Genomic DNA, 26189 nt, shown 5'->3' with positions numbered 1-26189 from the left:
TTCAGGGTGATCTTCACGAAGCGAGGCCCAGGAGGTGCCAGGAGGTGCCAGTGGCTGCTCTTCCTGCACAGCCTCGGCTGCAGCTGCCTGCTGCCGGCGTCTTCGGCCAGTGGGCATCGTGTGTGTGCATTGTATTCAAAATAAGGCAAACAGAAGTTACTCCTCGGAGCTGCCTCGCTCAGGCAGAGCAAAGGCTTGGTTGTGGTGCAATGCCGTGTTTTCCTTTGTCCTGGAGCAAAGGTAGTTCACCCACCACTGCTCACCAATAGTAGATCTGTGAGGGTTTATGCCGCCTTTCCCTGGTTTACACTGGCTTGTTGGTGTTTTCCCGGTGGGAAAGCGCTGTCCTGTCTCTGCGTGGTGCGGCTATTGGCTCCCAATGGTGCAGCGCTCGCCCTTGTGCTGCTGATGGCACCGTCCCCACTTCCTTGGCCATTCTGGACCCCGGGCATGTGTGGACCCAGCCCCGGCTACAGCTCCACAGCAGCCAGGATCTATCCAACCTGACCTTGAACATACCCAATTTTTTAGTGTATGACTGGTTTTATTTTGGCAGGTCCTTTTACTAAGGAGAAAAAAAACCCAACAGACTCATATCAACCACCTCCTTCTCCGAGGATTGCTGCAGGAGGCTGAGGTCAACTGGTGATTCATTTTAGCAGCCAGAACAAGTATGGAAAAACTTGCCCCAAAATGAGTAATGGAAATGGGAAGACTGTATGGAAAATACCGGTGCTCAGTAAGAATCTTAAGTTGAGGTTTGTCTTGTGCAGATGAGCAACAAAAGAAAAACCCTGAAAGAAATATCACCCTTTTCTTTGAAGTCTTGAAGTAATGTTTGAAATCTTCTGTTTTCAAGCTCTAATCATGTATATAATCATGTATAGCAAGTTATACCCATTTATTGTTGATTTTCTCCTCCTTAATGGTTAAATGCTTTCTTCTCACCAAGAAAATAAAACACCATAAGTGCTGAGTTCCTGGAAAGAGATGCAATTCTAGAAAGCTGTCTTTTAGCTCTTTTATTGATCTAGGAATAGTCCATTGGATCAGCAGCAGAGCATTCTTGCCAGAGAATGCAGACTGAGTCATCTGACACTGTTCTGTTGGCTGCACTGTAAGAAGATACTGAACATAGCTTTCAGTTTGACTGGAATTTTTCAGTTGGTTGTTTGTGTTGGTTTGAGGTTTTTTGGGGTTTTTTGGGGGGGAAGGGAGGGTTTTTATTTTGTTTTGTTTGTTTGGGGATTTTTGTTACAAGAAACAGAACATCCTGTTTCAGAGCAAATCTCTGCTACTACCTCTGTCCTGGCTGTTATCTCCTCCCCCACAGACTCTGGTCTCAGCTTGTTTCTCCTTTCCTCTTTCGTCTTTCCCCTCCCTGTACCTTTTTGTTCCTCAGGCAACACGTCAAGAAAACCTGAACTAATTGACCTCGTAAATCTTATTAATGATGATCACTCAGTCACTCAGTTCCAGCATCAACAGAGTGCTTCAGGAGGAGAACTCGGTGTTTTTGTGTAGTCCTGCCGTTGCCTCATTCGCCCCCTTGGAAACACGTTTAATTGTAAAGAGAAATGTATGCATTCGCCCCTGTGGAAACACTAATTGTAAGGAGAAAGGGGTGTGTCCTGAGTGCAGCTGGGTCACTGTTGCGAGGGCGCTTTTTTCCAGCGACATAAATGTCAATAATGTAATAATCCCTGAATTCAGGTGCGAGCAGGGCCAGGGGCACCGTCCGGGCTCACCCGCGGCCAGGGCCGCTCCGCTCCGGCCGTCAAGTTCCGCTCCGGGTTTTCTCTCCGCCTCCGCAGCGCGCACCGGGCCGCGCGGAGCCCCGCGCCACAGCGTCCCCCGGCGGCGGAGGCGGGCGGCGCCGCCCCGCTGTGGCTGTGGCCGCTGGGGCCGCGCCGGGCCGGGCCGGGCCGGGCCGGGCCGGGCCGCTCCGTGCGCTCCGCTCCGCTCCGCTCGGCTCCGCTCCGGCGGGGCCATGGCCACCCTGCGCCGGGACGGCCGCCTCACCGCCCTGCAGCGCCTGGGCTGCGCCGGGCTGGCGGGCGCGCTGAGCCTCAGCCTGACGGCGCCGCTGGAGCTGCTGACGGTGCTGGCGCAGGTGGGCACCTGGCACTGCCGGCGGGGGCTGCGCGACGCCGGGCTCAGCCTGTGCCGCACCGAGGGCGTGCGGGCCCTCTGGAAGGGGAACCTGACGGCCTGCCTGCGTCTCTGCCCCTACAGCGCCCTGCAGCTCGCCGCCTCCCGCCGGTAAGCGACCGGCCCGCGCGGGGCTCGGGGATCCGGGGGGATCCGGGACCTGCGCTCCCCGCCGGCCTTCGGAACAGCGGGAGAGGGAGGGATGGAGAGTGCCGGGTTTAGTCTATGTCTGTCTCTGCCGGGTGTGCGCCCCTTCTGCGCAAAGATCCGGACCCTCGCTTGGAATTTTATTTATCTAATTTGTTCAACGCCTAGCGATTGTTAGGGCCTGGTAATATGCCAGCAATTGCCTCTATAATCATAGGTATTCTTCACATGAGGAAGGGTTGATGGTCTCTTAAAATTCTTTTGCTCCGGTTCATTTAGAAATAAAGTTACAGTGCAGCCTGCAGGTGTGGCTGTCACATCTGTTCTTTGCAACCAATTTGTTTAATTAATTTATACACTCTCGAGTATTTATGTTGTCTGTATCAAAGAAAATAACAAGATCACAAGTCAGATATTTTTACCCTATCACGCAGGAGTTGTTAAGCAAATTTGATCGGTGTTGACGTTGATATGTGACATTGTTTGTTTTAAGACCTTGTTTTTGATAATACACAGATATTAAACTGAGTGCTGATAGGACTGCAGCAGATGAACATGGAGCAGTGCTGATGGAGCTCTGCCAGCCGTGCTGTTTCCTAGGATTCCCTTCCGCTGCCAGTATCTCTCAGCCTTGCAGGGAGTGCCTGACTGTTTGCACACACCAGAATGTTTTGCCACTCTGGGGGCTGGGCTTCTTTTTTTATTTATTTATTTTTTTATTGCAGTCAGCTGTTCATGGTAGCACATGACATTTGCACCCAGCTGGGTGCTGAGTTATTCTGTTCTGGGCAGCAGCACAGCCCAGCTGGTGCTGCCAACCTGCTGGGTTTGTCACTCATCTGTCCCAGCAAGTCATCTGCCCATGACTGCCTAAGCCCTTCAGGAGACCACAAATGAAGTGACCCTAAAACTGGGCAGCTTTTTTGTGACATAATAGACGCAGCGGTCAAACAAAGAGCAAGATAATGTAAGTGGGAAGGTACAAAGAGTAATTTAAATGTAATTTAAAGGTCACAGAAAAGGCAGTGTGTTGCACCAACATACTGCAGTTGCTTTTGAGCAAAATAACTTCATTGTTCAGCTTGAAACAGTGTATTCCTTTTGCAAGGCTAAAGTTTGTGTCTAGTTTGTACAGGATGTTCTGAATTAAGGGTGGAAGTAGGCTCTCAGGAAATTAAATACAAGGTGCCTGTGCTTAGTTCTTGATACGCCATTTGGGGGCTTGGGAAAGTCTTTTCTACTCAGATAATGTTGTACATAAAGGCAAGAAACACAGAAAGATAAATGTTAGAGGGCAGCTTAGGTAAACAGTCCCAGGAGGAGCAGGAGTGAGCACTGCCAGCTCCCTCAGCAATTACTCTGCACACACTCTTGTCTTTCCATGGCCGTTGTAAATATTATCAGGTAGTGCTTGGAGACACCCCACCACCTTCCCCATACATTTCCCCCACACAGGAAAATTAGGCTGTGTGGGTTTAGGAACTGCATAAGACACACAGGAAGAAAGGTTTATGCCCTTTTGCTTCTGCTTGGCTGGGCTTTCTGCCCTGGGCACTCCCAGGGCTCGAGACAAGTAGATGCAGGGATTTGTCATGCAGTAGAAAATGCACATTCAAATGAAAAAACATTGACTGAGCGAGCAGTGACTTGTAAATATTTGCACATTATTTTGTTCTACACCATGCAGGTTAAATGTAGATGTGCTGTTTAGATGTTTCAGTTAATGCTACCAAAATAGAATAATACATTTCTTTACCTCCAGCTAAAACTCTGAAGTGTTTTTACTTGCTTCTTGCTGCCTCCAGGACATTACTCCCTGATGTAGGAGTTTCCTGTCATAGAAAAGTCCTTCAATGCACCACAAATGTATGACTTGTGTGTAGCCTTTGAATTTCAAATTTTCAAATTAAGACTTAAACTCCTGAGCATAGTAGTGCCTGGACATAGGTCTTCTCTAGAGGTGTGTCCCTGGGAACCTCCCTGTCCCAAGATAAGTAACAGAAGAAGGTTCAGTTGCTCCCAGAAGGCCTGTGATGTCATTATCTATGTATTTCCTCTTACATGATAACCTTAACTGACAGGTTGGACCAATGTCTTTAACTGATGATCAGATAATTTCTTGCAGATGTGTTTTGAATCATGGCAATTTTCATCCTGTATGTGGAAATACAAAAGAAAGATTTTCAGCCTGTAGGTGGATGCTTGTGTGGTGTTACATGTAATAAGATCTTGGATGAATCACATGCCAAAATTTCAATTCCTGCTGCTGAAGTGGCTTGTGGACATAGGAAAATTTGCATCAAGAATCATCTGCCTTAATTTTTCATGTGTTTTCTTCATCGTGTCATTGATAGTACTTCTTTTATGTGTTTGCTTTAGACTTGTTACCCTTTCCATGGATGAGCTGGGCCACATTTCCCACTGGAGAGCCATCATGGCAGGCAGCCTGGCTGGGATGGTGGCCACCACCGTGACGCACCCCAGCGACGTGGTGAAAACGCGCCTCATCGTGCAGAACCGCCTGGAGCCATCCTACCAAGGCATTCTCCACGCCTTCTACCAGATCTATCACCAGGAGGGGCTCCGTGCGCTCTACCGGGGTGTCTCACCAGCAATATTAGGTAAAACAGCGCTGGGGTGAAATACCTCACTGCAGCTGTGCAGTGTGGTCACTTGCTCACTTGATTTCAAAAGCAAACAGGAATGTTCTCTTGTAGAAGATGTGGAGATTTGCAAGGCACTGCAACACTGATAACCTTTGCTGCAGCTTTATTATTTCAAATTAGGAACAAGTGTGTAGCATTTTATATATGGTTAAGTGCTCAGCAAAGTACTCTTTTCCTTCTTTTATAGATTATCTCATTGTGTTTGGATGCACAATTTTCACCATTAAACTCTTAAAATACATTAATATACCCACACACAGAGTGCTTCTAATTCCTGTCGAGTGAGAGAGTGTCTCCCGAGCTGTTCAGTGACACCAGTGTGAGCTGTAATGTATAGTAGGTGTGAATGATGAAGATTAATTATATTCTCTCTTTACTTGAAATTAATTTTTAATTATGTATTTACTCTGCATAGCCTTTAAAAATGCCATTTAACTGAGTCCACGTTTTCGCAATACGACATTATATAAAATGTGTAATAACAATAATAATAAATGTATAATCCCACTATAAAACTGATGAGAGCATGAAACAAGCAAAAGAGGTGAGAAGTATCCCTCATCAGCCTGACTGAAGACATAGCTCTGTTTGCCTGTGTAAATGTTAGGAGTGGGTTGGACTGGAAAGAGCTTGTCACAAGAGAGGACCTGGAAAAACACTTGACCTGTCATGAGATGGTACAATATGGGTGTTTGGTGGTAAACCAGGGACTAAAGAGTAAAGTTCATCAAAATCTGGATTGGGTTTGTGGAATGTGAGCTGTAAACTGGCAGCAGCTCCTCCCATCTCTCTAGTTATGTGATGGGCAGCTCTCCTCTCTTAGTGCACAGTGTGTTGATATAATCCTGTCTGGTTTGCTTTCTAGGTGCTGTTCCATTTTCTGCAGGCTCATTCTTTGTTTACATCAATCTGGACACAATCTGGCAAGAACCCATAGTTCGTTTCACTCCTCTTCAGAACTTTGTAAATGGCTGTGTGGCAGCTGCTGTGGCACAGACGCTTTCTTTCCCCTTTGAAACTGTCAAGAGGAAGATGCAGGTACAGAACATTCATGTTACCAGTTCTTTGTTGTAGGTGCTTGGTGCAAGAGCTTGGGACAAGACTAGCCAGGTGATCATGGGTGCCACTTTATTTCCCTTACCAGTGGGCTACAGAGACTTTGGTTTTGGTTTTGTTGGGTTTTTTGCTCATTAGTGGGTTTTTATTTGTTTGTTGTTTTGTTTTTAAGCTCTGGAAATCATTGCTACAAATGGGCTGTTATACCTTTAATGGGAGTTCAAGTATTATCATGGGATATGTGTATGCTCTCAGACTCCATCTCTGTAGCTTTATTTCTTTCCTTTTCCATAGCAGTTCCATCAAATTCTCAAAATTCAGAACTGGCAAACCTTCAGTGAAAGTTTGCCAGCTGGAGAAATTCAGTCCCCTTGGTGGTAGGCAGGATGAATGAGGTCCATGTGATTTTCAGAGCATGTGTGTGTGCCATTTATGCCTCACCACAAAACAAACTTGCTCAGTATAAAGTCTGAAGGATCATTATCCTTGTTCTTATTTCTGGCTTTTCTGGTTAGCAAGTGACTTACCAGCTGCAGGTGCTGCTGTTTTCCTGGAGCATCAGCAAAACAACAGTTACTATATCTTCCTGATCTTTTCTTCTGAACTTTAACAATAGTGATCTAAGAAATACCCAAACCCCCAAAACAACCATTATCCCACAGCTTCCATCTCACTGGCATAATTCACTTGCTGATGTTGACTTTTCATTAGAACTTCACCAGTAGAGAGACAGTGAATAGCTTTCATCATATGGTCATTCTCTGGCAGGGGCATAAAAGTTTGGGTTTTCAGCCTAATTCCTGGGAATGCAGATTTATGGGAAGCTTTTGTGATCTTATTAGAAAAACAGTCACTAACTGTGGCAGCCTTATGTAGGTCCTTGCCCCCTTCATCATGTGGTAGCCTGGCTGGCAAGTCACAAGGTAGCAAAAGGTCAGTGAAACTCTGCATTTCCCTCTCCTGCTGCCCGAGTTCCCCTTTTCAGGGTGCAGATGCTGTCACAGAAACCTTCACTGCCCTCTCTCCATCCTGTAGCACAGAGCCTCAGCAGGAGGAGTAGGGGACTTTTATCAGACCAGCTCATGGCTGATGTGTCCAGAAGTCTAGTTTAAACTGAGTGCTGTCATCAGGTATCTTATAAAATATTTCAGAAAGATTCTGAGCATGAAAACTTGCTTGTTTTTTCCAGCTATACCAGTGGATCTAAGAAAAGCAAATACTCCTTACAAGCCTTCTTTTACTTTATATCCTTAGGCTCACAGCAATATTGTTGCCCTGAAGAATAAAAGAAAATAAAGGCAGTTACTGTGCTGTTTCCCTTTTAATATTTTCTGTCGATGCAACAGCTTTTGTAATCAGTTCAAAAGTAGGTTTTGGCTGTAGCTGGTGCAATGTGTTGTGTCGGGCTGTGTCGTGACTGGCATGTGAAGCAGTGGGACAGGCCCGCGTTTCATTTTCCTGCCACCAGGCCGTGCTCTTCCACCGAGGGGAGCTTAATCATCTGCTCGGCACTTCCAGCAGTACGGGAACTGGATTTATTGCCTAAATACGTAGGACTTGGAGAGGTTAAAAATACTTTGTGTGAAAACAAAAGGCTCATCAACAGAGAGGGTTCTTCCTCATAAGTACATTGCAGCTCTGAATAGTGATTCTCTGAGCTTGGAGAAACACCTCCTGTGATTTATTCTGAAGGCATGGGAGAAGGCAAAGATATTTCAAAAGAGCAAGCTCCCTAGGTGTGAAATCCTGCAATTTATTGGGAACTGGAATTTACTTAATTCATGTAGAGTTCTCCAGAAAAGAGACCTGTTGTTGGAAATTGCAACCCACATTGATACCAAGAGTGCACTGGAACTCCTGCAAGGTTATCCAAGAAGTTTGGGTTTTCCAATTAGCACCAGGGTATGGCCCAGCTTTGCAGAGATCAGCTCTGCTTTGTGTTTGTTGGTCTGTGCAGTTTGCAGGGTGCTGGTCAGAAGAGAGAAATGCCTAGTGCAGCACCAGGAAAAGTATCATGAAAAGGGATGGACCTTTTATTCTCTCCTAAAAAGGAGAGAATAAAGAAAAGGAAAAACATCAAGGCATTTCAGAGTTCTGTAGAAGATACTTCTGATCAGTTTTTCTCAGACATCTTATTCTGAGCAGCCTCCATTTAGTGATTCAGCTTTCTGGCTGATAGGAAGAGGGGGCTGCCAAAGCCTTCAGCTACCTCTGAGCCTTGTGTTTGCTCTGCAGTGCACATGGAGAAGTGCTGGGCTTTTTGAAGCAGTGAATGCTGGGTTTATGGTGTATGAAGAGGAACCCAGCACACTGTGGAAGTCAGTATCAGATTCCTTTTCCCTCCCTTTTGTTCCACCATTCTGACAAATGGAGGGACTATGTTCCTAAAGAAGATTTTTCCAGTGAAGCTGCTGGTGATGGGGAGCCAGGGAGTTGTAAGACAATCTCAGGAGCTTCAAAAACTGAGAAACTAGGATAGAAGGTTGTCTCCATTGATTTTGGGGTAGAGTACAGGCAGGAGACCAGGACAAACCATTCAGATCTTTACCTGACGTGCTAGGCAATCTTAGAAGAGTTAGCTCCATTCACCTCCTGATCTGGACAATGTTTGAATTGTTTGCATAGACCAGAAAATGAATTCTGCTGTGGGAGAATTCATAAGGATAAGGTGCTATTTTTGATCTCCATTGTAATAGTTTTGATTCCTCCTTTCTTACTTTACCTATCTGAATCCTACACTTCTGACGTTGGCTGCTTCTGTCACTGGCAGCTGTGGGAGTAGGAGCTGACTGCCAGCTCCTGCTTCCTCAGCTCTTCTGAGGAAGAATTGTGTTTTGGTGATGCTTTATGATGTCAGATTTGTTCTGTAACCATGGCTTCTTCCACCTTTTCTGTTATCAGGTTTATTTTTTAAGAAAAGATGCTGTGTTTGCTATACATACTTGAATGTTTTTCTTAAAAGAAATGTTAATTAATATGAGTGAGTCTTATGAATATTTGAGTCCTCTATATTGTGCTTATCCTAATTTTATTCCTTTGTCTTCCCTTTTTCACTTTGCTCCTGATTGGCATGTTAGAGAATTCAGAGGTACTGTATGCATGTTTCAGCATGGAAATATGGCTTTTATTGTGCATCTGTAGGAGGGGATTAATGAAAGAGAGGGTTGTGTTCTATAGTAAGTGTTTTCCTGACTTACTTTTATGATGTTTCAATTTCTGAACAAAATCTAACTGATCTTTATATCATTCTGACTGTTATTCTTGGCTTTCTTTCCTTACCTCACAATACAGTTTTTTTTGTTAAATCCAGTTTCTAAGCTATATTGAAATACTGCCCTTTTTGCCTTGCAGACTTGCATACAAGAACACTTTTTTCTTTTTCAGTTTTTTAGGGGTTTTTTTTTCTGCCTTTAGCAGGGAAATTTTATTTTGAATGAGTGTGGGTCTAAGAAAGCACTGGTAATGTTTCTACAAAATCCCTTCTTTCCTTTTTTACTATATCTGAATACTTTGAGCTCCCTGCAATTTTTATTGCTTCATTGATGTTATTACAAAGATATTTTATACCACTTTCTGAAGTTTTTGCAGAATGCTGCTCTGCTGTTCAGGGAAGTATTTGGTCTGGCAAATGGTTGAGACAATGCCTGAAAAAGGTTATGGAGCATAATGTAGACTTTGCCTTCTGTTACAGCCTAGATCAGCTTTTATGAATCTGAATCTCAGAAGTATTTTTCTTGGGTCCCCAGACTTCCACAGGAGAAAACCATGAGGACTGACTGTGTGTCAAGCTGGAACACTGAACAGTGTTAGTAGGAAAACTGGATAAGAGGAAGAAATTGTAGATCAAGAATTGGAAGAAGGACTGGGCTGCTTTAACTGTGGGATCTGCCTTGACTAAACCTGTTCATGCAAGAAGCTGTGGTCTGATAATTGTGTAATACCTTGAGGTAGATTAGCTTTGCACTGCAGCACAGTGGCCTGCTGAAGAAAAGCAGGAGAACACATTGCACCTGTTTGAAGTGCAGGAAGTCTGAGGGATGGCAGAATGCAATTCTCTCCAAATGCTCTCCCCAGACACTAAAGTGGCCACCATGCCCCCAAACAGGTTTGATAGTGCCAGCTGATCATGTCTGCCAGCCCCTTACAGTGCCTCAGCTTTGTCATCAGTGTGGTGTGAGTGAGAGCTCTTTAATCTGCTTGGAGCAGATCAGATGGGTTAACTCAGCCCACCTTTTGAAACTCCATAAGCTCACCCAGCAGACAGGACCTGACACAGGCTGGGTTTGCTGCTGCTCACACACAGCTATTACAGACAGAACCTTAATGCAATAATGTCTCTGGAGGTACAGCTGTTAGGAACAACTGAGGGAGCTGGGATTGTTCAGCCTGGGAAAAAGAGACTCTGAGGTGCCCTTGTCAGTCTCTACAACTCCCTGAAAGGGGTTGTAGTCAGGTGGGGGTTGGTCTCTTCTCACAGGCAACAACTGACAATGACAGGACACAGTCTTAAGACTGAGTTAAACTTTCCCCTCTGCATGGGAAATTTAGGCTAGATGTCAGAAAAAAATTCTTCACTGAAAGGGTGATTGGGCAATGGAATCATCTGCCCAGAGAGGTGGTGGAGTCACTGTCCCTGGATATGTTTAAAAAAAGACTGGACTTGGCACTTTGTGCCATGGGATGATGAGGAGGTGTTTGATCATAGGTTGGACTTGATGATCTCAAAAGGTGTTTTCCAAACTAGTTCATTCTGTGATTCTTTTATAGGTGATTTATTTTGATTTTGTGTAAATCCTTACCTCATCCACATAAGGCAAATGAAAGTATGACCTATGAAAAGCCCCAGTCCTGTTAAAAATTAGTTTTCTCCTCAGTTCCTAGATAGGCAGCAGGAGATGCAGGAGCTAGCATTGCCATTGTGAAGTGTGGGACCAAGCCAGTCTGCCTAGGGGTTTGCACCATTAAATAAAGCAGTGTTAATGTGCATGAAAATGATGCACCCATTTGTAGGGCTTGAGCTGAACCATCATGAGGCATTTGGAAGCTGCTCATGCAAGGGGTTTGCACTGCCTTGAGGAACAAGACTTCTATATTCTGTATAAAGACTTCTTCACACAGCAGGTGTTAAAGCAGAGGAAGTTTAGGCTCAGCAGCAAAGGAGGAATTCTGCAACAAACTGTGGAGCCTCAGGGTACAGCAGGCCTAGTGATTATAGTTAAAGCAGAGTCAAGCTTTTGGCCAAGCATGGAGCTGTTTTGCTGACTGGGTGCCATTCTTCCCAGAAAGGCATGCTTTGTTCCCAGCTCAGGTTACAGAGGAAGGGACAAGGTGTTCCTGGAGTGCGGGACACTGGAGGTCAGCTGTGCTCTGCTGCTCTGATTTCCTGATAGCTTGCCATGGTTTACCTTCCTCTGTGCCTGAATACCTTTGGGTGGACTTTAAGCAGGGGTAAGTCAGCATTACTAAAGCACTGACAGGGAATGACTGCTGAGTAAGGCTGACCTTTAGGAGGAAGAATTGATTAAGCCCAAGAGGATGCCTTTTCCCCTGAAATATTAACACATATTTACACTTTATTTTTTTCATTGTAGTGGAATGAAATCCACTTCATTTCAAGCATCCAGTCTTCACTTGAGTGAAATTTCTGTGGACTGGAGTGGTATTAACTTGAATCCTTGACCTTCAGTTTCCTTTGAACTACAGCTGCACTTGCCTGTTGCATGTGCCCTTATTAACCCAGACTGCAAAGATTTCTTTTTTTAGCTTCCAGATTAAGAGTGTGAACTCTTGAGCTGTGTGTAAATTGTCTTTCTGTACTTTTTTTTAAGCAATCAGAAATGTAGGACACCTGAATCTGCTGAAAATATGTAAATACCAAGCAGTTTTACTCTATCCACCATCAGGGTAGCACACCACTGATGACAGCTATTCACTGTTAGTTATCTTCCATACTCTGTGCCAAAAGTAATGCCTACTCAAAAATAAATAGCAAATATATGTAAAGTAATAGTAATATATGTAAAGGTAAATATATTCCAACAAACTGTATTAACAGAGAAAAGGGGGGGAAGTACATTAATCAAATATGTGAATTCATAGACTCTGATACATGTGAATACAAATAATTGCAAACCAAAATGTCCCAAAAAGCAAGTGAAAAGTTTTTATCTGCACAGGAGAGGTCATTGAAAAGATCTGTGAGATCAGTTCCCAAAATGGGATTATGTTATTCTGGCAGTCACCTCATAATGCAGACAATGGGAGAGATGGTGTCTGAAGAGTCTTCAGGTAACAATTACCTCTGACAATTCACCTGCAGTCATGACACTGCACCCTTATTTAAATACTTTGTTCCTTTTAAAAGAATATTGCATGCAGGTAGTTGGCATTTTTTGTACATGTCTCTCTTGGGTTTAGAGTGTAGCAGTAGAACAGTGCTACCTCTGTGGACGTGTTGCAGTGACAGAATGAACTTGGTGGGCTCTGGATGTAAAAATATTGTGTTTGTGAGAGAGATCAGGTGGAGGCAATTCTGCATTTAATGTGATTTAATCATTTAGAGAGCCCACTGTCCATCAGAGGTAAAAAGAGAAGCAACTTAGCCCTGCTACTACTGTGAGTAACACCTTGGCTCCCTGTTACCAGCACAGGGAGCTGTGTCCCAGCCCTCTGCACTTTGAGACAGCTGCAGCTGGGAGGAAGGAAGTCTTCAAAATAGAATGGGCTGCTGTATGGAAACCTTAGTGTCAAGGGGTATCAAAAGCAAGGAATTCCAGCTGCTTTGAGGTGCATTAAATTCTCTGTCACAAACCTGACCTTTTGGGGATGAGATTAGCTGTTTGATTTGTATGTCATGCTAGGTTTCTGCAAAAGAGATAGAAAAACCAGTTTGGTCTGTTTTGTTCCTTCCATTTTCTGGCTCTGGTGCCATAGGGTGGCTGTGAGGGTTGCAGTGTGGCAGACATGCTTAGATGAAGAGCCACCAAAACCCTCAGCTACTCTTTTTCATGAACAACAATGCCAAATGAAACACATTTGCAGCATTATTCTTTTATTAATGCATTTAACTTCATTTAGCTATGTTCTAAAATACTGAAATTTTAACTACAACACTGATACAGTTTTTAGTTTTCCTCTTGCAGTAGGTGATTCTGAGATTCTGTGAACAATTGTTATTCAATAACTGTGTGTAGGGTCCTAGAAGCATCCAGCTCCTGTAAAGGCTGGCAGCACATACTTTACTCCACAGACTGAAATCTTAGAAACAGCTCTATCTATGGGAAATGGTACTATAAATAATTTCAGTAAATCTCTTAAAAGGTCAGTGTCTATGGGAAATCTAGAGGCTTGACTTACCTGTTCCTTTTAAACTGCCTTCTGGAGGTGTTTACTGTTACTGAAACCTGCACTGTGCTTGTCACTTCTTTTGGTGTTGCAGGCAGGAGTCCTGTAATCAAACCTTTGATCTGTGCCTTTGCAGGGTGTACAGTCATGAAGGGAATTAAGTCAAACTCATACAGTTAAATTCTGACAGGCCATGCCCTGCCTACCACAAAGGGACTGAAAAAGGAAGAGAATCACATGTTAATGGCATTCTTGTGTTCTAGAAACATTTCAGAAACCTGTCTTTCTTTACTGCTTGGCTGCTCATAACTGCATTTACAAAAAAACCCCAAACTTGTGGAACCTGACTGACATTCAAGAAAGCAGAACAGGGTTTTGAATCCAGTTCTCCTATGACTGCTGTTGCATTTTTAGGGATACTTTAATAATTTCAGTTTTCTTCTAAGCATTGTTGGTGCTAATATCACCATTCTTATGGAACTGGTTCCTGGAGTCTCAGTTTGAGCACTCAGCATCTTCTGCAGTACAGATATTAAAGTCTTTGTGCAGAAGGTTTTTACCTGTTACCTGCCATAAGAGGTATTTCACATGCATTTCAATCAGGCAGAAAAAAAAAGGAGAAAAAAATTATGATCTGTGGATTTTTTTTACAAATAAGACATGCCCTTTGTGGGGGGATTATCAGGGGGCTTTTTTCAGCCTTTAAATTTTAACAGTAGATTTGACCATAACTATTTGATTAACAATTTCTCTTGTGTATGTAGAGTGTGAGTTTTGATCTGTTTGCCTTTCCAGCATAATAGTTGCCAAGTACTTGAAATGCTGTAGCTAAGGCACCTAGAAAATCTCACCACCACTTGTCAGTTGATGAGGCTTGTCATAGGCTTAGCAGCTCTGAGGAGCTACAGGCTAGTCTAGAGAAGGAGTGAAAAATCACTACATTATGTGATGTTTCAGATCATTGTGGGGGTTATGATACCCATATTCATCCATCAATTAACTGTACAAGCCCCATTTTTATCAAACTTCTACCTTAGGATGATCAGTTTGCAAGGCATCAGTCTGTGTCCTGGGGCTCCTGACACTTAAGTGGCACTTGCCATGTGTTTGATTGAAACCCTGATTTGTCAATGCAAAATAAATCCATGGCTGCATGTGCACAGATGGATGAGGATGGGATTATTCAAGGTCAGGTTATCCTGTCTGTGCTAACGCAGTAGGAGATTAATGAAGAAAGGATTTAGCTGTTAAAAATGACCAACTATACTTGTTCCATGTGAACAGACACTGTACTGCAGTTGGAAGTTCAGCTGCCAGCCCATGGGATTCTCCCCAGGTAACTTTAGCTAGTCCTTATCAGCTGAACATACGGATCTGGGAGCAGGGGCACCAACTGCTCACCTGCAGCCCCTGGAGGGCCCAAACAGCTGGGATGAAATCTCCAGAAATTCCATCTCTGCTGGGCTGCTGCTCCTCAGCCTGTAGCTCCTGCTTGTCACAGTGCAGAACAGCCTCAGCAGCCAGAGACAGCTCAGCTGGCTGGATCAGAGTTACAGGAAGGCAGTGTGGCTCCAACCTTCCCTCTCATGGTGTTCCACTGCCACAAGTGGGAAATGTCTCTACCTGGACCTGAGCAGCTGGCATAGGGCCGATGGGATATGTGGCTCTGGTTCAGATGCTTTGTCCTCAAAAGGGTGAGATTTATTTCCAGTAGTGACATGGTACAAAAGGAGGCACTGTGTGAAATTGCTATTCACTTCCATACCTGTCATAGAGTGAGTTCTTTCCCTTTTTAATTTATTTTTTAATGCAAATTAGATACTTTTGGGAGAAATCCAGTTCTGTCTTTTGAAACCTGGCATTGACTCTTCCTTATATAGCAGGATGGAGAAAATAATGAATTCCTTTGGTTTTCTCTGCTTGTTCTAAACCCCTCTGGTGTCTCTTGACAGGCCCAGAGCCCTTGGCTTCCCCACTATGGAGGAGTTGATGTCCATTTCACTGGCATGGCTGACTGCTTCCGGCAGACCGTGAAGCACAAAGGTGTGCTTGGACTTTGGAGAGGACTCACACCCAGTCTGCTCAAGGTGAGGTTTTGCTTTCATCCCAGTCAAATACTATCCTGAAGGAATCAAGACAATTTTGGGCAGTTGGGGATAGAAAGTTTATGACATACCTTTGTACTCAGTAGCTTATAGATGACAGAATCAGTGACAAGACAGGTTATAAACCAGCTTTGGAACTTGGTTTGGTTGTATTTGCCTAAATCCAAGCTTGGCTTCTAGATGTCACCACTTGAAAGTTCATTTCAATATCTCTGAAGAAGGGGGTGCTCCTAGCACACAAGGTGTGCAGTGGATGGGGGATTGCAAGCAATCCACTTAGGGCAGCTAAACAAGTTCTCCCTCTGACCTGAGCTCCAGTCATTGACATGTTGTAGTGAGCTGTAAAAAAAGTGTGCTTGTGTAAGCCACTTGGCCAGAAGTCCAAAGCAGTGTTTAATGCATGTGTATCAGTTACTGCAGCCTTTGCTGAGTTGAAAGCATGAAATAAAGCATGGTAGCTTAAAGAGAAGGTAATTAAATTTACATAAATACGTTTTACAGTGCTGTGATGAGGATTACCTACATAGAGTACTACAGGTCAGCTAATGAGTGCTAATTGAGTGACAGTAGGATTGATTGTGATGGCCTGCCTGTGACTGCCTTACCTTGGCTGATACAAAGCCAGTGGCCCTGGAGCTGCTGGTTCTGCATGGGGCAAAAGAAGACAATTGTGGAGTCACTCCAGTGTATGTGGAATAAATTCCACATTTCCTGCCAGGATTTGCTGAGATTGCTTAGGATGTACTTGGGTATTTGACAAGTTCTGGTAATCTCTTGAGTAGCATACACCTTCTTCCTCACAATATTGCTATAATTAGTTATGTAACAATAATAAACTCCTGCTTTTAGCACATTGCAGTTGGCAGCATAGCTTGAGATGGGACTGATTTTATATAAATGAGGACAAGATCTATTATTAGATCAGATCTGAAGTACTAGAAGTTCCCTTTTTTTAAAACATCTAAGCTATGGATGCTGCTAGTGAGTCTAATTTTTTTTTCTTATATTGCTTTTTTATCAGATTGTGCCATACTTCGGTGTTATGTTTAGCACCTTTGAATTCTGCAAGCGGGTTTGTCTCTACAGAAATGGTTATATTCAATCTCCTTTAAATTACAAACTAATGCCTGGTGTTGACCAGAGCTTACACCCACAAGAACTGAGAGAATTAAAGCTCCTCCGAAGGGAAAATTTTGAGCCGAGGAAATCAGCACTTGAAAACTGACATCAGAATGTCCACTGCAGATACAGGAACACCTTTGCAAGAAAGACATGCTGAGCTACAGGTACTGACATTTCAGTGGACTTCAGTGAGACACCTGTGACAGGAAAAAATAAATCTGTATTGTATTTGCTGAATGGATTTAAAGAATATGTCAGGCAAGCACATACTGAAGAGGAAAGATGCAACTAGTTTGAAAACTCTGTACTACTGAACTTGAAATGGCATTGTTTTAGGTGCTTTTTAAAACTGAATAGCCATTTGAGATTAAACCAGGTGCAGAAAGGCAAGAGAATAGAGATGGGAGTATAAATTGTCTCCAAAAGCATTGAGAAAATGGATTTTCTTAAAACAATCTGAGATACCAAGTCAGCCAAAAATAACAAAACAGAATAAAATACATGCAACATGCAAGAATTTCTACTGAAATCTCCATGTTTCTTAGTGATACTGTGTGGACATGGCATTCTAGAGAGTCAGAATTAGTTCAGTCACACTCCCAAATCCACTCCTTAGTTTTTGAGATGTACTTGAGAATAATATTTTTGTCTGAATCTCCAGCATAAAGATGAATGCATGCTGCTGCAGCTGTGCTTTTGCTAAGACAGAACTGTAATGTGCAAAATGGATTGTAATACCCTGGAATGACAATCTTGCAAACTCAAGTGCATACTCAAAAATATTTCTCTCTTTCTCATGCATTGTTACTGCATGTATGTGAATTACTTCACACTTTGAAAAATAATTTCCTGAAGTCCTCTAACTGAAATATTTTCTGGAAAATGCAGTTCTTAAATGTGTTAGATATTTCAGAGCCACAAACTCTGTCATGTTGTTTATCTACTTTTAAAGCTCTATTTTTTTATTAAACCACTTTTGAGTTCCAGTGCACGGATGTAAGCCTACTATGCTGCCCTAAACTTGCACAGAGAATAGCACCATGCACCCCAGCTGTGACTGATCCCCTGAACCCTGTGCTCCAGGGGCTCATACAGGTCCTGTGGTAGGAACCTCTGCAAGAGCACCAGGGTACTGCCAGTGCCACTGCCACAGATGGGCCTCTTGGGAGCTTTTGGACCACAAAAGATTATCTTTGATGTTAGTGTTATACCTGAGGAGCCATGGTGTTGCTCCAATTCCTGTGTAGAAGTTCAGCTATGGAGCAGCCCCATCCCAGTGCCTTCTGAGAGAAACCCCAAACCCCATGTCCATGTGGGAAGCTGGCTGTGCCCCTGGCAGCACAGGAGTCACAGCAGCTCCAAAGGTGTGTGCACACTGGCTGCAGCCTGGGCTCAGCACAGCCTTTGCTGCTTTACACAGCTCCTCAGCTGTGTTTTTGCACTGTTTGTAATCCCTGATGGGTGAAAATAAATAAATCTCAGAAAGTGCTTGGTTAGAACATGTCACAGCAGGATGAGACATTGGCAAATCCTTGCAGGAACAGTCTGTAACTGTGGAGAGAAACTTGCAGAAAGATTTGGGATAACTTAAGGCCTGACTTGCACCTAGAACTGATTGTTGATGTATCTTACAGCTGAAGTCTTGCAGTGTCTCTCTTAATGGGCTTTGTCTGTTCTGCTGCAGTGGTGCTTCATACTGATTTTTTTCTCAGCAAAGAAATGCAGGCATAGAAAGCAAAACATTAAGATGGTAGAGAGCAGATCTGGTGGCTCATGCATCACACTGAGGCTGTAAGTGCTTTTGGTTCTAATCAACCTGCCTAGTGATCATGTTTCTTTCCCTGTGCCTCAGTTTTCCCATGGGCACAGTACAGGTGATAATACTGAGACTTGTTGGACTTGTATGGATGTGGAGATGGAATTGTAAGGATGTTGGGGAGGAAAGGATTTCTTGCCTTGTCCAAGCATACCTGTATGTTTTTTACTAATACTGTATTTCTAAATAGATTTTAAATATTGAATGGGTACATATGAATGTCTGATCAACTCTTCAAACCTTGTAAGAGTCAAGTGAGTCAAAAAGTTATCTCTAACTTGTTTCTGATGTGTTGCTACCACCTTTGTATTGTAGTGCACTCCTACGACCTATCAGGCACTAACTAACCTTTTATCAACCAAGCCTGTCCTTTGTAATCACAAATACACGTGACAAATCCCCAAAAGGCAGCACTAAAATATTTAACATGTCACTGTCACCTTCATCAGTGGATCACTAGCATGTGCAATGGTGTATGACCATGAAGAACCAGTCAATAGCAGGGCTAAACTCCTGGACAGGTGAAGTTGTGTTCGAGTGAGGTTTGGCTGCCGCTGTGTGCTGGGGGCGGGTGGTACCGCCGGGCTGTGCTGAGCATCTTAGCTGAGCTCGGCGCTGGGGCTGCACAAGGAGCTCGGTCACTGTCACCCTGTGTGCGGGTGACTGCATCCCGAGGGCTGACAGAGGGCTCTAGGCTGCGGGGACAGAGACGGGGCCTCAGCACGGCCGTGGATGAGGCAGCCCCAGAGCCCGCCCCGCTCCAGCTGTGCTGAGCCCGGCTGCTCTCGCCATGGCACTGGGATGGCTCCGTCACCGCCATGTGCTGTGCCCGGGGTACGGATAGGGACAGGCGGTGTGACCGGGCCGGGGCCGCATCTGTGTCCTGCCCGCGGTGCTGATGGGATCCTCCATGCCGTGATGCCGCGTCCCGGCGTGCTTTATCCCGGGATGTCCCGCCCCGGTGTGCTCCATCCCGGGGTGTCTCCTCCCGGTGTGCTCCATCCCGGGATGTCCTGTCCCGGTGTGCCCCATGCCGGCATGTCTCCTCCCGGTGTGCTCCATCCCGGGATGTCCTATCCCAGTGTGCTCCATCCCGGACTCCTCGTGCTGCGCTCCCGCTCCCCTCACCGCGGCCATGTGCCCCCCACCAGTTCCAACGGCAGCCCCGTCCCCCTGCGGCGGCCACGCCCCCTGGCGCAGCCAATAGGCGAGCGGGACGCGCGCCCCGCCCACGCTCGCGCCCAGCCCCTATATTAACGGCCATTGCGGCGCCCCCTCAGCGCCGCCTCCCGCCTCCTTCGCCCGGCTTCGCCTCCCGCTCGCGCCGCTCCCGCCATGACCGATGCGGCCGTGTCCTTCGCCAAGGATTTCCTCGCCGGCGGGGTGGCGGCCGCCATCTCCAAGACTGCCGTCGCCCCCATCGAGAGGGTCAAGCTGCTGCTGCAGGTGAGCGCCGGCGGCCGGGGCCGTGCCGAGGTCGCCGCAAGGAGAGGGGGGGCGGCGGTGGGCCGGGGGCTCGCGGGGAGCGGCGCTGACGGCGGCGTCTCGGCCCCTGCAGGTGCAGCACGCCAGCAAGCAGATCGCCGCCGACAAGCAGTACAAGGGCATCATCGACTGCGTGGTGCGCATCCCGCGCGAGCAGGGCATCCTCTCCTTTTGGCGCGGCAACCTGGCCAATGTGATCCGGTACTTCCCCACCCAGGCCCTCAACTTCGCTTTCAAGGATAAGTACAAGGAGATCTTCCTGGGCGGCGTGGACAAGCGAACCCAGTTCTGGCGGTACTTCGCCGGTAACCTGGCATCCGGGGGTGCCGCCGGCGCCACCTCCCTGTGCTTCGTGTACCCCCTTGACTTTGCCCGAACCCGCCTGGCCGCGGATGTGGGTAAAGCAGGGGCCGACCGGGAGTTCAGTGGGCTCGGTGACTGCCTGGTCAAAGTCTTCCGCTCAGATGGCCTTCGGGGCCTGTACCAAGGCTTCAGCGTCTCTGTCCAGGGCATCATCATCTACAGAGCTGCCTACTTTGGCATCTACGACACTGCCAAGGGTAGGTTGACCCAAACACAAAAACGGAGATGCTGGGCTGCGGCAGGCCTGAAGTGCATTTCAATAGTGCTGGTGGCTTGCCTGCCGTTCTCATCAAAGCCTCTCTCCTGCAGGCATGCTTCCAGACCCAAAGAACACCCACATTGTTATCAGCTGGATGATTGCTCAGACCGTCACTGCTGTGGCCGGTTTGGTCTCCTACCCGTTTGACACGGTTCGTCGTCGCATGATGATGCAGTCTGGCCGGAAAGGAGGTGAGTTTCTCCTCCTAAGTAAGAGTTACTGGGCATCCCTGAGTCCATAGCTGGTGGTGGAGCCGAGAGGAAGGCAGATAGCTTTGCTTTCATCAGCCTGTGTAGATATCCTCATCTCTTGTAAAGGGGTGTAGGAGGGGCTGCAGAAGCAGGTGACAGGAAGGGGCACGAATGGGTTGTGCAGCACCTCTGTAAGGTGGCATGCACAAGTCAGGTATATGCCAGTAGGCAGGAGCAGCAGAACTCGCCCTTGGATGTTGCAAGCCAGTGTCTCTGGGACAAGAAAAGACAGCCTCCATAGCAGGCACAGCCTGGCCAACTGTGCAATAGCTTTTGGGTTTGGAAGTGTTGCTGTCAAAGCAAGGAGTTGCTGCGTTCTGCATGAACTGGTCCTTGCAGTGTCTCCCAGAGACAATGCAGCAGCAGCACCATCTCTCCTGGGCAGTCTCGTTCTCAGATGTGCTATTGCAGAAAGTCACCCAAGAAATAGGATGCACTTGAGGTTGTAAAGCCAGTAGATAGATGAGGCTGTTTCTGACTTGGATGTTGGGGGTGGTGGGCACCCAGTTCCTAAAGCTGTCTGTCTCCTGCAGCTGACATAATGTACTCTGGCACTGTTGACTGCTGGCGGAAGATTGCCCGGGATGAGGGCTCCAAGGCCTTTTTCAAAGGTGCATGGTCAAACGTTCTCCGAGGAATGGGTGGTGCTTTTGTCTTAGTCCTGTATGATGAAATCAAGAAGTATACATAAGTTGTTTCCTGTTGTGAACTGGCATGTTGTTCTGTGTAGTCTATGACTGTTCATGGACTTGTTTGAAAACCATCTAGTTACTAAACAGTGGCAGCTGATGTTTGTACAGGTTGGCATGGGGCAGGGGTGACTGCTTGCCCTGTCTTTATCAAACTATTCCCCCTGATGGGACTCATGATGGTTTCTATTTCAGTCACTCCTGCTTAAAAAGTACAGAGAAATAAAAATCTGAAACCAATTTTCCTCATCTCATGTTTGTTCTTACAGCAGCTGAAGTATGAGGGGGTTGGGAGGCTCAGCAGTTGTAGAGAAGGAGGAAGATGAGCCACCTTCATCCTGCAAGCCTTGGTACCTGCTAAGTGCTGGCAGGTAAACACAGTGCAGGCTGCCAAGGGAGCTGGGTAGTGTTTCCTCCCCAGGGAAGCCAGTGGTGTAGGCTGGAATGGCACTGGCAGCTCTGAAGGGCTCACCCAGCTGATCTCCCTGAGCCTCCACTAACCAGAGCTGATGGACTGAGTGTGTGCCACAGTCCTGCCTCTGGCCTGTCTGCTCCTTGGAGCTCGTGAAACCTGATTTTGATGGTGCCAAGTGCCTAAACTGTCTGTAAAGCACAGCACTCCCTATGGCACTGAATGCCTGGGAGGTGGAAGAATGTCTAAGGGGGTGTTTCCTGCTCCTGGAGGAGCGGAGTTTGGCATGTTTTCTGCCTTAGGAGCTGAGCTCCCTAACTGGGCATGCAGGTAGCCAGAGGACACAAGTGCAGGTAATTGCTGCTGCTCTGCAGCTTCCCTGGCTAGCCTTGCTCTCCCAGAGGGTGCTGTGCTGTGGGGGTGCAGCAGCTGAGCAGAGACAGCTTCTGTACCAGCTGTGCTTGCTAGGCAGGGAGGTGCATTCCCAGCTCATTCCCTACCTCTGGAACTTAAGGCTCAAAATTCCAGGGGAAGGGGAAAATTCCTTTATGCTGCTGGGACAGTTTGGGGAAAATTGCAAGTTGGGGGAAGGTGTGTGGTGTGGCCTTTACCCAGATATCTCTGTAGGTCTGTGGGTCACCCTAGCAAAGCTGCCTGGTTTCCTGCCTGGAGATCTGGAGTGGTCAGGGGAGGCTCTCCTGGTCTTCTGCCCTTCAGATCAGCAAGTGAGGCACTTCCCCCATGCCTTTGGTCCTTTCTGGCTGCCCAGGCCTGCTCAAAGCAGTTGATTTCAATCACTGAAACCAATCTCAGCCACTGCCCAAGGCAGCTAAACAAGACCTCTGTTGCAAAGGGTGAGAGTTGGTTTTATTGCTGGAGTCTGAGCAGGGCAGCCAGGCATGAGAGCACAGCACCTTCCTGCTGCCGGTGGGCTTGGCTTGCCAGGGTCCCTGTGAGAGGGCAGGGGCCTTCCTGGTGGGAGCCAGTCCTGTGCCTCACAGCTGGGCCACTGTCCTTGCTGATGGTTTCAACTGCCCCTGTTGCTGCAGAGCGAGATCCCCCAGTGCCTGCTGTGGAAATGAAACAGGCTGTACAGGTGAGATGTGAGCAATGCCACAGCAGTGGGCAGTGCTGGGCACAGGCAGCAGCCTGGCAGGGGACTGTGCCACGGGGCAGCTTTACAGGGAGCCCTCTCCTGTTGTACAAGTGCCAGCTTGTTAAGTAAGGGCTCTCAGCCTCCTGCTGCTAAGCTCTCCTGGATTTCAAGGGCTGTTCTGAAATGCTGAGCATGGGGCATCCTTTCCTGTCCTTTCCTCCACAGGGGTTGCATGGCCAGGCCATTGGCACAATAAGGTAGGTGCATCATTTCTTCCTGCACACAGTGGTGGGTGACTGAGGCACTGAGCTGGGCTCTTGTGCCAGGCTGCAAAGGAGCTGAGCTGGGCCATCCCTAAGACCTACAGATTGTGCACTGGACTTGGGGTGCAGGGCTGGCACTGAGTGAAATGGGTTTTAGCTACGTGCCCTATTGAGTGCTTTGGGGATTCAGGAAACAAGAATGTGTTTCACAGCTTTTTTAGCTCTGGCAGGTGGGAGATGCAGGGCAGAGCCCACAAGGGGTTTTCCTGCATTCCACTGTTGGGTACTACAGCCTGGTAGGCCTTCTGGGCTTTGAACTGCCCCCCTCCTGGGGGGAGCAGCTTTGTGTGGGGACCAGGCTGGGGGTTCAGCTGCTGCTGTTGCCTGCCACAGGAGCACACTGTGCAGGGATTAAGGGCTTTGTTCTTGTGGGGAAACTGAGGCATGAGAAAAGGACTGGGGCCCACCAGTGGCAAGGCAGCAAGCTGAGTGCAGTCCCTCCAACACTGCATTTTGTTCACTGGGCTGTGCTGCCCCAAGAACAACATGGATGGGGTGATTTTCCTTTTAAGTGTGATTTTTCCTGTGGGAAGGGCTGAACAATCCCACACCTTGTGCTTTCCTGCACAGCAGCTGTGTCCAGCCTGGTGCAGCAGCTCCTTTGCAGGTGAACAGGGATGGTGAATGCCTGTAATGCTGCCTCTGTCTCAGCCCTGGCCCAGCAGCCATAAATCCAGGCTTAGGAGGTGTTGACGCAGCAGGGCTGTGCAGGGGATCGTGTGACACACTTGTCAGTGCCTGGGGCAGCTGGTGACTGGTGTGGGATGGCTGGGATGGCTCAGTGTGCACCAGCCTGCCCCAGCTGGCCTGTGCCTGGCTGAGTCTTGCCATGGAGAGCATCCCACCCCAAGGACTTGACTTGTAAAAGACCAGAGTGCCAGCTCACCCACTCCACTGTCCCCTTCAGCAGTCGTTGGGTCACTCCAGGCTGTGTCTCTGGGCTTTGGATGGAGCCAGGAGTGCCCCTGTCTCTGTGTCATTGTCAGCCTTGTCACCCTTGCCCCAGCATCCTTCAATGTGCTGCCTGCATGGCTGGCAGGGTCTGGTGCAGAGGGGCAGGATTTTACCCTGCTTTGTCCTGCAGGGTAAAATCACAGTTCCCAGTGGGATTGTTCCTGCCACTGCCCAGCCATGGTGGGTGGCCCCATCAGCTGCCCAAAGCACTGCATGGGGGCCTGGCTGTGGGGACAGAGCTGTCACATGCCTGCCAGGACACAGCCCCAGCCCTGCATACCCTGCAGCCATACCCAGCTGCTGGGGGTGGTTTGGGAACAAGGAGTCCTCAGCACCTGCCAAGACCCCACAGCAAGACTGGCAGCCCCAGGGAGGTTCTGGGAGGTGTCATCCCTCCAGTGCTTTGCTGCTTGTTGCTTTCTGATCCTGCTGGGATTGACAGGAGTTACAGCCCTGGCTGCTGCTGTGGGGATGGAGTTTTTCTGGCTGACAACAAAAGAGAGATTGGCCACTTGTTCCTTGAAATCCACCCAAAACCCCAGGCTGCTGTGGCCAGCCAGGGTCATAAGGATTCCTCAGCAGGGAGTTACAAGGCTTCCATTCCATCCTTGGAGCCCAGCCATGGAGCCTTTTAAACAAGCCCATAATTTTATACTTTTAAAATGCCTGGAAGTGGCAAAGCCCCATGGCCTCTTTAGGACAGCACCAGCAAAAGCTGAGACTGAGATTCAGGCTGATCCGTTAGTGCTGCTCCCAGGCTGATCACTTTGTCACACACATTGTGTGTATTTATCAGTGTGCATTTATCAATACAACAGCCCAGGGAGTCAGAGCAAGCCACCTGCACTGAGTAAAATGGCACAAACATGGAGTACAGGGAGAGCTGTAAGGGTTGAGTCTAAAACTTCCCCTCACTCCAATGCTGCTCCCCAGGCACAGCTGTGATAACAGGGAGGTTGGATTCACTGTTACCACTTCTCTTGAGTGTTTACAAATTGTGTGGAGGTTTTGTACAGGTTATGGGGAGCCAGGCAGCATTGTTACATCCAGAGCTGTTCTGACACCCTAAATCAGACCAGGGTTTTGTGAAGGTGCTTGGAAACTGGTCTGAAGTAAGTCATGAAATACTGTAAGGTAAGTCTGTCCATGTGTGCCATTACTTTTGGAACAGACTCCCTCCCTCACTTTTTATTTCACATTTTGTGATACATCTGCATCTAGAAAAGTTATTACATACAATATGATGCTCAGTTAAACAAATCTATCACTTACCTGTATCTACAGACTTATAAAAACAAATGTTAACTTTTACATGTCTGACTGTAACATGAAATCTGACTTTTCTTTGGTCTGAACTCTGCTACAGATTGCCATTTGCTACCAGGCTGTGGGAAACCCTGCAGGACAGCTGGTTTTATCTATTTTAACAGGACATTTCATCAATTGTTGGAACTTGGTAACCCTGCTTCCTGTTGCTACAGTCAGCTAATATATTTTAATTCATTTAGATCTAGAAATTAAAAACCCTACTTGATTTACACTGTTGTGAACTAGCTCCAGTTGAAGTAAGAAATAAATAATAATGTATTGGATCAGATTCTCTGTGTTGGAGCTGTTTTCAGCCATGGCCTGCATAACTAGAGTGTATCAAAAGCACCTCAGAAGATGCAAGGCACTCCCTTGTCCATGCACAAGTCCTGAGCCAAACTAGGCAGATTTCCAATGATGAGAATGACAAACTGATTGAACATGGTCTGGCCTTCCAGAAGCCTTTGCTGTGCTGTCACAAGGCTCCAGGAGGCAGCTGAGGGAGTTGATGGCAGTTGGTAACAGCTACTTTGGACAGCTTGTGCTGAGCAGCTTTTGTCCCTCCCAGCCTTAACCCTGACAATAAATCCCACCATCCCCAAGCCAGCTTGTTGTTCTGGTGTCACCTGAAGCAAGACTACA

The 26189-nt window shown here is 46.9% G+C and overlaps 2 protein-coding genes across 2 annotated transcripts; both read left to right on the top strand.

The window, feature by feature from the left end:
- The first annotated feature begins 1885 nt into the window (after nucleotides 1-1885).
- On the top strand, nucleotides 1886-17585 carry SLC25A43 (solute carrier family 25 member 43). Its single transcript, XM_064712503.1, has 5 exons — nucleotides 1886-2262; nucleotides 4678-4919; nucleotides 5830-6002; nucleotides 15317-15451; nucleotides 16491-17585. Exons 1-5 carry the CDS (start codon nucleotides 1991-1993, stop codon nucleotides 16692-16694), a joined length of 1026 nt encoding a protein of 341 aa, XP_064568573.1. The 5' UTR covers nucleotides 1886-1990; the 3' UTR covers nucleotides 16695-17585.
- A 2075-nt stretch (nucleotides 17586-19660) lies between these two features.
- On the top strand, nucleotides 19661-21694 carry SLC25A5 (solute carrier family 25 member 5). The gene is made up of 4 exons (XM_064712504.1): nucleotides 19661-19853; nucleotides 19966-20452; nucleotides 20565-20705; nucleotides 21299-21694. The coding sequence occupies exons 1-4, from the start codon at nucleotides 19743-19745 to the stop codon at nucleotides 21454-21456; spliced, it is 897 nt and encodes a 298-aa protein (XP_064568574.1). The 5' UTR covers nucleotides 19661-19742; the 3' UTR covers nucleotides 21457-21694.
- The last annotated feature ends 4495 nt before the right edge of the window (nucleotides 21695-26189 follow it).

This window comes from Zonotrichia leucophrys, chromosome 4A (assembly GCF_028769735.1).
Source record: "Zonotrichia leucophrys gambelii isolate GWCS_2022_RI chromosome 4A, RI_Zleu_2.0, whole genome shotgun sequence".
NCBI classification, from domain to species: domain Eukaryota; kingdom Metazoa; phylum Chordata; class Aves; order Passeriformes; family Passerellidae; genus Zonotrichia; species Zonotrichia leucophrys.
Note: the sequence above shows the minus strand (reverse complement) of the source record. Positions and strands in the feature narration are given on the sequence as shown.

Bases quoted from the DNA above. Each gene is read 5' to 3' on its own strand.
- SLC25A43 (XM_064712503.1), top strand. From the start codon at position 1,991: ATGGCCACCCTGCGCCGGGACGGCCGCCTCACCGCCCTGCAGCGCCTG. The intron at 2,263-4,677 runs GTAAGCGACCGG...TGTTTGCTTTAG, and splicing joins CAGCTCGCCGCCTCCCGCCG to ACTTGTTACCCTTTCCATGG. The intron at 6,003-15,316 runs GTACAGAACATT...GTCTCTTGACAG, and splicing joins CTGTCAAGAGGAAGATGCAG to GCCCAGAGCCCTTGGCTTCC.
- SLC25A5 (XM_064712504.1), top strand. From the start codon at position 19,743: ATGACCGATGCGGCCGTGTCCTTCGCCAAGGATTTCCTCGCCGGCGGG. The intron at 20,453-20,564 runs GTAGGTTGACCC...TCTCTCCTGCAG, and splicing joins CATCTACGACACTGCCAAGG to GCATGCTTCCAGACCCAAAG. The intron at 20,706-21,298 runs GTGAGTTTCTCC...TGTCTCCTGCAG, and splicing joins GCAGTCTGGCCGGAAAGGAG to CTGACATAATGTACTCTGGC.